The sequence below is a fragment of the Chrysochloris asiatica genome, unplaced genomic scaffold, assembly GCF_000296735.1.
Source record: "Chrysochloris asiatica unplaced genomic scaffold, ChrAsi1.0 scaffold00116, whole genome shotgun sequence".
Lineage (NCBI taxonomy): Eukaryota > Metazoa > Chordata > Mammalia > Afrosoricida > Chrysochloridae > Chrysochloris > Chrysochloris asiatica.
The window spans coordinates 7470350-7482178 of record NW_006408634.1 but is presented as its reverse complement, the minus strand read 5'-3'; the positions used below and the strand labels follow the sequence as shown (position 1 = coordinate 7482178).

The following is an 11829-nucleotide window of genomic DNA, read 5'->3' as shown; positions in this document are numbered from 1 at the left end:
GTAACCACTATGCTACCAGAGCTCCTTGGCATTGCACCTTAGGTGGTACAAATGGTTAGTATTCAGTTTGCAGATTGGTGGTTCAAACCCACCCAGTAATACCACAGAAGAAAAGGCCAGACATTCTGCTTTCATTATGATTACAACTAGGACATCAAAATGGTGCTGCTATATACTATGTAACCTATATGGAATTGCTATGACCCAGAATCCACTTGATGGTAACCAAAATCGACAACAATTGGGTATCCATCTGGGCTACAGAGAATGGAGAGATGGGAGGCTGAGGACATGAACAGAGGCTACACCATGCAGGACCTCAAGTGCCTGGCTGAGGGACTAGAGCTCTATCCTGGGGTATCTGGGGAGCTGCAGGAGGGTTAAGGGGTAGGGGAGGGTCAAAGTCAGCTCTGGATATGAAAAGGTTCTCTGGAGCTGAGGTCTGCTGAGAGGGGTTTGAGGGGAGAGAGTGATAGTTGGGAAGAGATTGGTCTTTGCAACAAAGAATGCTGGATCACCTGTCCATGCATGTCGGGTACCATTAAGGTGATGCTGACTTCTAGAGACCCTATGCACAACACAAAACAACACTGTGCCGTCCTCACAATTGTTACGTTTGCGTCCATTCTGACTGTCACTGTGTTAATCCATCAATTGAGCATCTTCCTCTTTTTCAATGATACTTTACAAGTTTCATACTTTACAAGTATGGTGTCCTTTTTCCAAAAGATTATCCTAATCTCTAAACCTTAAACCAAAAATATCTCCTGTCATCTTCTTAAAACTATTGTTATTGTTGTTGTTAAATACCGTTGAGTTGGTTTCAACTCACAGTGATCTTAAATAGGGTTGTCAAAGAGTGCCAGCTACCTCTGAGTGGGTTCGAACCACCGACCTCTCAGCTAATGGTGGAGCACTTAACGGTTTGCTCCAAACCAAAGATTTCTAATACAAACTGTGGTCGTTGGTGGTTATGTGCTGTGGAGTCAGTTCCAACTCATAGTGACCCTGTATAAGGTTTCTGAGTCTGTACATCCCGTAGAACGACTGGTAGTTTCAACTGCTAACCATGAAATGAACAGCCTGATTCGTAACCACTAAACTATCAGAGCTCCTATGAACCCGGCTTAATTAGCACCTGGAAAACTCCCAGGGCAACTCTACTCTTTTCTATACAGTTCTATGATTTGGAATATACTCGACAGCAGTAGGTTTGGTACTAATATGAATATAAGATGTTAATAAAAAGAAAAGCTATGTAGGAGAAAATATGTGCATTCTCCCTACTTTCTGCACGATTTTCTTGACAACCTAACACTACTCCAAAGAAACAAAGTTTCAAGAAACCAAGTGATTTGAAAAGAAAAGATACGTGGTAACTTACAGACACTGAAGAAACTGAGTTGTTGCTGATGTTCGGAGCCCTCTGGCACACAGCGACTCTGTGTAGGGTTTTTGAGCAGCAGCTGGTGAACTTGAACCACCAATCTTGCAGTTCAAACCAACCTTGCAGCCCAGTGCATCAGCCCACAGCACCATACCAGGACTCTAAGTAACTAATTGAGTAACTAACTGAACTAGGTGGAAGTCAGGTGGTTTCTGATTGAAACAAAAGTAACCCAGGCACATTCATAAAAGTAACCCAGGCACATTCATAAAAGCCAACTGAACAGGAAGGGAATACATAAGGATAACAAGGGATTGTAGTTAATTATTTATAGGTGTAATAAGAAGTCCTGGTGGTGCTGTAGGATAAGCACTGGACCACTAACCTCAAGGTCGGTGGTTCAAGCCCACAAGCTGCTCAGAGGGAGAGAGATGAAGCTTTCTGCTCCCATAAAGATTTACAGGCTTGGAAACCCTGTGCAGGGACGCTATGAAGTGGATTTTTTTTTTTTTTGCTTGAGGTAGATAAAGGTGGTGGCAGTGACAGTGGGGAGCACTGAGTCTATTTTCAACTCATCCTACTGACACTGCTGTTGAGTTGATTCAATTCATAGCCACCCTATAGGGCACGGTTTAGGATTCCAGAGACTATGACTCTTTATAGGGGCAGACAGCCTCATCTTTTTTCCAGTGGAGTAGCTGGTGAGTTTGAGCCACTGACCTTGTGGTTAGCCACTGCACCACTGGGCTCATTTTTTGACTGGTGTTGTTGTTGTCATGTGCTGTGGAGTCGGTTCCAACTCCTAGTGACCCTGTACAGGGTTTCTGAGGCTGTAAATCCTTATGGGAGCAGAACAGCTGGTAGTTTCGAACTGCTGACCTTGCGGTTCACAGCCCGATTCGTAACCACTACGCTACCAAAGCTCCTGGTAGTTGTTGTTAGGTGCCATCAAGCCGACACTGACTCACAGTGACCTTATGCACAGCAGAATGAAACACTGCCCGATCCTGGACCAACCTCACTACTGTTGCCATGCTTGAGTCCATCAATGCTGCCACTTGACCAATCCATCTTGTTGGGGGTCTTCCTCTCCTTCTCTGACCCTCCACCTTACCAAACATGATATCCTTCTCCAATGACTGGTCCCTCCTGACAATATGTCCGAAGTATGAGAGACGAAGTTTGGCCATCTTGGCCTCTAAGGAGCACTCTGGCTGCACTTCTTCCAAAATGGATCTATTGGTTCTTTTGGCAGCCCATGGCACTTTCAATATTCTCCTCCAACACCATAACTCAAAAGCATCAATTCTTCTACGGTCTTCCTTACTCACTGTCCAGCTTTCAAATGCATATGAGGTTATTGAAAGTACCATGGCTTGGATCAAGCGCACCTTAGTCTTCAAGCTAACATCTTTGCTCTTCAACACTTTAAAAGGGTCTTGTGCAGCAGATTTTCCTAATGCAATACATCGTTTGACTGGTAGTGCCCCTCATATGCAGGAGTGGATTACCCATTAAGCAAGGTAAACCTGGCTTCCATGTGAAATATTTCACTACAAATTAGGAAGTAAGCACAAGTAAGGTAAGCCTGTGCTTACCTTACTTACTGAGCATTCTGACACTGGCTCAGCTGTCAACTAAAAGGTTGGCGGTTTGATCCCACCAGCCATCATTAGGAACAAGAAGAAGCTGTCTATTCCAGTGAAGATGGCAGTTTTGGAAAGCCAAGTGTTTGGGGCAGCTCTACTCTAATCTACATACAATCACTATGAATCAGAATTGACTCAAAGGCAATGGGGTTAATTTGGTTTTGAAGTTTAAAGGAACAAGCCCTGGCGCAGTGGTTAAGCACTCCATGAGACTCACTCAGAAGGTCAGCTGTTTGAGCCCACTCAGTGGCACTTTGTGAGAAACGTGTCAGTCTGTTTCCATAAAAATGAAATTTTGGGAGCCCTGTGGGGCAGTTTTACCCTGTCCTTTAGGGTCAAATGAGTAGGAATGACTTTAAGACAATGGTTTTGGTTATTCTGGGTAGAAGACATACAATAGTGTCAATTCTATCCAATCAGAATTTCCGTGGTAATAGAAACATTGTATATGCGTGCTCTCCAGTGTGGTATTGGGTGCTTAGAAATGTGGTTAGTGAAATAGAGGAACTGAGCTTTTACATTGAATTAAAAATACAAATAACCACATGTAGGTAGTGGGCAATGAAGCAGAAGCAATGTTGGGAGGTGTTTCTGTTATACCAAAAACCCAAAGGAATTTCCATCCAATTGATTCTGACTCCTAGAGACCCCATGGGACAGAGCAGAACAGCTCCAGAGGGTTTCTGAGGCTGTCCATCTTTACAAGGGTTGACTTTCACATCTTTCTCCTACAGAGCAGCTGGTGGGTTGGAACCACAGACCGTGAGTCAGAATCAACTCAACAGCATTGGGTTTTGTTATTGGTTTCATCTGAAAGGAGCAGACTGCCAAGTCTTCCTCCTTGGGAGCCCCTGGGTACATTAGAAATTCTGAACCTTTTCCTCAACACCAAGCCCTTTAGCCTTTGGGCTCCAGAATAAAGTGTGGTGGTTACATATATATATGTTTGTGTGATATATATATGTTTGTGTGTGTTTTTAATGCCCTTATCAACGGCTCCTTGGAAACCTTATACAGGGTTGCTATGAGTCAAAACCAACTCAATGGCAGTTAACAACAACAACAACCCAATATGTATATACTGAAGGATTTACAGATGAAATACTGTAGAGTCTGGAATTTACCAAAGCTAAATCTGAGATGGAATGGGGAAGTAGGTCAGAAGTTGAGTAAAATATAAATAACTCTGGGCTGATCATGGTTGAAGACCAGTGATGGAGACTTATGGGTGGGAGCATTATCCAGTTCTCTCTGCTTATGTGTAGTTTGACAGTTTTTAGATTAAAAAAGGAAAAGTCACTTCTCCTTTGAGGTACTTGGTATTCATAGTTGAGTGTGTCTCCACTGGACCTCTGTCTTTCTGGGCAGTTCAGGAGCTTCAGGAAGGTGAAAATCATGTCCCTTCCTTCTCTTTGCCCAGGACCTGGAATGGCCCTTCCCTGTTCCCATGTACCCCCTTCACTGCCCTTCAAATACAATCAACCCATGGGGATTCGTATTACGTCCAAATCCTCACCTGCTTCTTCCTTGTTTACTCAATACAGTACGTAACTCTATCTGGTAAACCCTTTGCCCTGGAAGTAATTCTTGTGTCTGGTTTCCCCATGTGTGACCGAGTAGAACTGTGCCCCATAGGGTTTGGGATGACTGATGGTTTCGAAGGAAATTGCCAGTCTTCTGAGATGCCTCTGGGTGAACTCCAACCACCAACCTTTTTAGTTAGCATGACCCTACCTGGGGACTCATCTAGTTGGAACCAAAAGAAAAAACCCAAATCCACTGCCAACAAGTCAATTCCAAGTCTTAAGGAGCCTATCTATACAAGAGAGTTAGAACTGCTCCACGGGGTCTCTCAGGCTATAAGTCTTTACAGGAGCAGACGTCTAGCCACATTTTTCATCCATGTTCAAACCCAGTTCATGGGTTTGAACTGCTGACTGTGATTACTGATGGTGTTAAGTGCCATCAAGTCAGTTCCGACTCATAGTAACCCTATATAGGGTTCCCAAGGAGCAGCTGGTAGACTTGAACTGCTGACCTTGTGGTTCTCAGTCCAGTGCTGCTCCAACAGTGCCACACTTGTGATTAGCAACCCAATAATTAACCCACTGAGCCACCAGAGCCCCCTTTTAGTTGGTTGTTGTTGTTGTTAAGTGCGGTTAGGGTTGTTATGGGTTTGCAAGGAGCAGCTGGTGAGCTTGAACTGCCAACCTTGTGGATCAAACTGACTTTGCAGTCCAGCGCATTAACCCACAGCGCCAGTTAAAATCCATACTACAAACCTTTATCATACCTACAAGTAACCACCCATTGCTGTTAAGTTGATTCCTACACTACGTGTTACGGAGAACTGCTTGCTGCCTCATAGGGTTTGCTTGGCTTTGATCTTAAAGGAAAGGAACCCTAGTGGAGCAAATGGGTTAAACACTGAACTGAAAGGTTTGGTGGTTTGAACCCGACCAGTTACTCTGCAGGAGAAAGATGTGACAGTCTGCTTGCATAAAGACTTACAGCCTTAGAAAGCCTGAAAGGGTAGATCTCCAGTGTCCTATAAGGCCCCAGGAGCCAGAGTCAACTCAACAGCAATGCTGTTGTTGTTGCTAAGCGCTGTTGAGTTAACCCCTGGAAGACGTGCAGATCACAGGCTTTTCTTCTAAGGGGCTGCTGGGTGGATTCAAATTGCTAACCTTTTGATTAGTTGTGGTTGTTATCTGCATCTGCTGGACCACAAAGCCGTTTGAACTATAAGGTCGGTGGTTCAAGCTCACCAGCAGCTCCTCAGAAACCCTATACAGGGTCGCTATGAGTCAGAACCAATTCGACGGCACTTAACAACAACAACAACAAAGACCTTGCCTCCACAAATAATTATAAATTCTTAAGATGTTATCAGGACTCCTGGTGTGGCACTGTAGGATCAGCAGTGGACTGCGAACCACAAAGTTAGCAGTTCAAACCCACCAGCTGCTCCTTGGAAATCCTACCTAGGGTCACTATGAGTGGAATTGACTCCACAGCACTTTATGACAACAAGAAGATGCTATGAAGTGCTCCATCTGTTACTATTCACTTGGCCAATGTTGGCTGGATGTTTAGAGGCCTGGAGGCCTCTGGGAAGGAAACAGCTGAGTTGGAAAAAGTGATGGTCAGCCTGGGCCCTGGAAACTAAGTAGGTTTGGAATGTGTGAAGAGAGGCAGGAAGGGTGTTCCAGACTAGGGGAACAGCATGAGCAGGTGCTCAGAGGAAGGTTGTTGCATAGATGCGGAAGGGCCAATTGGGTCCTGGGATTAGAATGTAGACTCTGAGTGCAGGTAGAGAGAGGTCAAGTCTGAAAGGGTCATTTAGGGCAGGAGCTGGGGTTCTGTACTGGGGCACACAAGAGCCTGGAATGGTTGGGAGCAGGGGAGTCTAAGTGGAGGTGGGGCCATGGTCAGGGAAGAGGAAGGAGTCAGGGGTTCCTCACCCTTCCACTCGATGTTCCCACGGCCCCGCTCCAGGTGGCCCAATAGCCTCTGGGGACATGAGTCCAGCAGGAAGGTCTTCTCTTTATGGATGGCCTCGTCCTGTTTCATCCACTGGTTGCTAATGGTTTGGGCTTCAGGCCAGTCCCCACTCCAGATGCCCAGCTTGGGGTTGAACGTCATGAAGTCCTCGCCGTTAATGGCAAACTTGGCCATGGGCACCGAGACATTTCCTGGGCCCAACTCACAGCCCAGCAGACCTTGCAGGATCTGGGGATCTGGGGACCACATGAGGGTGAGTGAAACCAAGAGTCCTGACCCCCAACTTCTCCATCTCAGATCTAGGAATCCACACCCCCATCCCTCTCCTCCCTCAGAACCAGAGTCTGGGTCCTGGCCCCCTCCTTCCTCAGGCCCAGGAGCCCAGGCCTCACCTTCTCCTATCAGGACTTTGAGCGCTTCAAGGAAGAGCTTCTCCTGGTTTCTCAGGTCGACCGTCTCTTTCTCCCAATACCAGGACACCTGGTTTTCCCAGACCCATGCCCCATAGGGCTCAGCCTCAGACCTCAGGTTATTGTAGCTCAGGTACTGCTGTGGACCCAGCCAGCCAGTCACCCAGAAGGCAGGAGTCCCCTGGGCAGGGGAGGACACAGCGGTGAGACGGTATAGGAGGGAGAGTTGGCTGTCTGTGGAGAGAGAGGTGAGGAGAACATGGGGATGGAGGGGCATGCTAGACTGGGGGGGGACACAGAGCCAGAGAGGGGGGAGGACAGAGGACAGAGACCCAGAGATACAGGGGGACAGAGATCCACAGAGACAGAGGGAAACAGAGAGACAGAGAGAGACAGGGGGACAGAGACCCATAGAGACAGGGGGAGACAGAGAGACAGAGAGAGACAGGGGGACAGAGACCTAGAGAGACAGGGACAGACAAAGAGAGAGAGACAAGGGGACAGAGAGCTACAGAAGGAAGGGGTCAGAGACCCAGAGCGAGAGGGGGTAAGAGACCCACAGAGAAAGGGGGGCAGGGACCCAGAGAGCGAGAGGGACAGAAGGAAAGGGCAGCAGATACCTACGCAAAGAAGGGGACGGGCACCCAGAGAAACTAGCGATTGGTAGCTGCCAGTCCCAGAGGCCGCCCGCGGAGGAGAGCGATAAACAACCGGGAAAGCCGAGGAGGAAATGCGGTTTTCCAGTGAAATCTGGAATCCGATGGCTCAGCTTTCCCGCGGCGCCCGTACCCCCCTCCCCCGCCGCCCCTCACCTGCGCCCAGCGTCCTGGGCAGGAGCAGCAACAGCACACCGAACCCCCAGAACCGCGGTCGGGGGACCCCCATCCTGAGTCGGAGACCTGGCGGAGGGAGGTGGGTAACCTCGGCCCGCCCCGCCCCTTCCTCCGGGGACCCGCCGCGCGGCCCCGGTCCCGGGCGGCTGGGTATGGGTCCGGGGGGCTAGGTCTGGTGGGTAACAGGTTTTTCTTAAAAGAAAGTTCCCTCCTCGTCCGTGAACTTTCACCCCTGAATTTGATCCGTGTTGGTTAATTAATTACAGAACCTGGATAGGCTGAGATTCCTTTCGTAGAGGACGGCCCGCCCCTCCTCCCTCAGACCCGTGATCCTGGACCCCCCATGGCCCACCGTCTTAAGAACCGCGATCAAGGCCTCTGGCCCCTTCCGCCCTCAGACCCCACCCTCACCGGATCCCTCAACCCTCAGACCCGAGTCAGCACCCCAATTCCCTCCGCCTACAGACTTGGCGAGAGTCAGACCCCTCCGGCCCTAGACCTGGTCCTTTGCCCCCTCCCCTCTCTCAGTCCGGGAGCCAGGAGCCCCAGCTCCCTCCTCCCTGAGACCCGGGAGTCCTCGCCCGGACTCCCTCCCGGGTCTGGCCTCCAACCCCGCTCACCGCAGCTATGTTCCCGTCTCGCCTTCAGCCTGCCGGCTCCCGTGACTGGAGACCCCAGTTCCTCTCTTACATCCTGTCCGGAGACTGCTCCCCCAGCTTCAGGGCACACCCCATCGCTCGCCCAGCCTCTCCCCCGTGGTGTTTGTCTCTCTCAGCCTCACTTTCTTTTTTTTCCGGTCTCTTGTTCTTACTCCCTGATTTTCATTCTGAGGCGTCAGCCACTCGGCGAATGTGGTGGGACCTGACCCCAACACTAACTACCAGGGTGCAAACTTCGGAGACCTCTTTGGGTCCTTTATGACCATCTTGTGTCCCCACCATGGCCTTCACAAGTTCCTGCTATAAAGAAAGTTCTGGAAATGCCTCTATATTTCCCCCTTTGCCCTTACCCTAAGCAGCCCTTTAACTGCTCTTGCTGCTCCTTAAAGGTCTTCTTCGTTGCCTCATAACCACACATTCCCAACACCCTGTCATCCTGCCACTATGTCCTGTTATAATGTTGTGTTGCATGAAACTTGAGGATCATCACCCTGGGGATCTGCAATGAAGGCCTCCCAGAGGCCTGATAGAACATGTATGGGTCTTCCTGTAATACTTCTGGACCCCCTATGATACTCAAAGGGCCTTTTACATGTTCTGAGATCCTGCTAAAATGTCCCCAAACCTTATGTTCCATGCTAAGAGTCCCCAGAACTTCTCTGAAGGCTCCCTTGAGCCCTAGTGTAACATGCATATGGTCTGAGGGCCACCGGTGGCATTGTGGGCTAACTGTTGGGCTGCTAATCACAAGGTCAGGGGTTCAAACCCACTAGCTGCTCCAAGGCAGGCAGATAAGCCTCTCTGCTCCCATGAAGATTTACAGCTTTAGAAATCCTAAGGAATAGGTCTACTGTGCCCTATGTCGGGTTACTGTGAGTTGGAACTGATTCAATGGTAAAGGGATAATTTCTCTTGGCCCCTTAAAATGGTCTCAAGACTCCACTGTGCCCCTACACCTGTATAATGGCCCCCGGGTCCCCTGAGGCTTCCCTGGCTCTGCTGGACTAGCAGCTGTACCACCCACACCTGTGGGAACATAAGCAAGAGGTCTCCCTACCCCATGCCCCAGGATGTCCCTTGATCATCTTAAGTGCCCACCTCCATGTCCCTTGGGCCCATAGTAGTATTGTGAGACCCAGCCATGTGGCCTTCCAGAGTATTTGAATACTCTGGAGTCTGCCACCCTACCTCCTGGAGGCTGCAAACTGAACACCAATAGAACCATTATCACAGCACACTTTCTGGATTCTAGCCATGTGCTCTCAACCCCAGCCCCTCGCCCTGCTACCAACCCTGTTCTAATTGCCCCCATTTCTGTTGCAAGACTCCCCAAACCCTCTCCTGGGTTCCCTTTGCTCCATTCAGAGCCCCCACAGGAAAGACAGAGAGTGAGACAGGTAGGGAAATAGATATATATATAGGAAAACAGAAATAAAGACAAAATAGATATCTAGACAAGTAGGAAGATAGATAAAATAGATACAAAGACAAATAGATGCTGTGTTGTTAAGTGCCACTGAGTCGGTTTCGACTCATAGTGGCCTCCTACAGGGTTTCCAAGGAGCAGCTGGTGGGTTTGAACAGCCAATCTTGTGGTTCACAGTCCAGTGGTGACTCTACAGCACCACACCAGGAGTCCAGACACATGGATAAATGCAGGCATACTTGAGTTGTTGCAGGTTGTCTTCCAGACAACCACAATAAAGCAAATATTGCAATTAATCGAATCACAGGAATTGTTTGGTTTCCCAGACGATATCAAAACTTTGCTTGTACTCCACTTTAGTCTATAAAGTGTGCAGTAGCATTATGAAAATGTATGAAAGATTGTGAAACTGACCAAAAATGGGACACAGAGACATGAAGTGAGCACACATGATTGCAAAAGACGGACTTGCTAGATGCAGGATTGCCACAAACCTTTCATTTATTAAAAAAAAAAAAATGTAGTCAGCTGTGAAGTTCAATAATGTGAAGCAATAAAATGATGTATGCCTGTAGACAGATTAAACAAACAGATACACAGATGGATCTAGGCATAGACAAGGAGTCAGAAAGATAGACAAGAACTACAACAGATACACAGAAAGACAGAATTGCAGTCTTGATATGGCGCTGTGGGTTAATGCGCCAGACTACAAAGTCATTTAGACTGCAAGGCCAGTGGTTCAAGCTCACCACCTGTTCCTCAGAAACCCTGTACAGGGTCGCTATGGGTTGGAACCGACTCGACAACACTCAACAACAACAACCTTCTCCTAGGAACTTGGTGTCATGCCCCCTACCCCACCCAAAAGGTCCTCAGACCGGACTACAAAGGGTCTTTCTTTGGTCCTGCTCTCTGGCTCTGGGTACCATCTTTAGATCTCTGGGTCCTGCTCCAATGGCCCCAGGGCCCTGTTAAAACATTTTTTAGGACCTTTCTCAGTGGCCCCAGGACTGGCAGATAGGACCACTTTAAGTGAACAAGTCCATGAGTTCCTGCTGCCAAGCCCCTCTTGCACAGCCCAGATGTCCTGTCCCATAACCCAGCTCCCTCAGGAGTGCCTGCATCCTATTTGTCCCTCTCTGAGCTCCCGTACACACCGGGCATCTCTTCCAGGACACCTGAGTGCTGCTGTACTGTCCCACTGGTTCTTGCCAAATTTTTTAGGATCCTACCAGTTCTTCTGGTTCCACTATTGGACGCAGGACAATTTGTCTCTGTTTACCAGGAGCAACAGAGGAAGGAGAAACAGGAAAAGAAGAAGGTGGTTCATTGCTTCTTTTGCCACAAGACTAGAAAGAAATGGTATCTGGCTATCATTACCAAACATTTTGATCTAAGAGGTTGTTGTTAAGTGCCGTTGAGTTGGTTGCCACTCATAGCGACCCTGTAAAGGGTTTTTAAGGAGGGACTGGTGGGTTTGAACTGCCAACCTGGTGGTTAGCAGTCCAGTGCTTATCCTATAGCGCCACACCAGAACTAAGATACTATAGAAAAATCCTGATCAAAAGGAGGGATATGTGGAACAGAAGTCCAACTTCTTATGGACTCCAAACCTACCCTGATATCATCTGTAAACCAAGAATATCCCCTGAGGTCTTATTAAAATCAAGTAATAGTTTACCTTAACCGGAACAATATGTGCATTGAAAATGTGCTCTCTTAAGATCTATCTATATGGGAGCTTATTAACAGTAGCGCCTCAAAAGCTTAGAGAGGAATTTTAGGGGGCAGTAAGTTTATGTGAAGGAGTCCTGGTGTGGCGCTGTGGGTTAATGCACTGGACTGCAAAGTCCATTTGAACCGCAGGTTGGCGGTTCAAGCTCATCAGCTGCTCCTTGGAAACCCTATACAGGGTCACTATGGGTCGGAACCGACTCGACGGCACTTAACAACAACAG

At 48.2% G+C, this 11829-nt stretch overlaps 1 protein-coding gene across 1 annotated transcript in view; it reads right to left on the bottom strand.

Annotated features, from left to right (window-relative positions):
* The window catches only part of FCGRT (Fc fragment of IgG, receptor, transporter, alpha), a 12719-nt gene extending 4884 nt beyond the window's left edge, over positions 1–7835 (bottom strand). Inside the window, exons 1-3 of the mRNA XM_006868411.1 lie at positions 7763–7835; positions 6933–7184; positions 6501–6776 (exon numbers count right to left, since the gene is read on the bottom strand). Coding sequence (XP_006868473.1) covers positions 6501–6776; positions 6933–7184; positions 7763–7835 — 601 coding nt within the window. The remainder of the gene's footprint in view (positions 1–6500; positions 6777–6932; positions 7185–7762) is intronic.
* Between the last annotated feature and the right edge of the window lie 3994 nt (positions 7836–11829).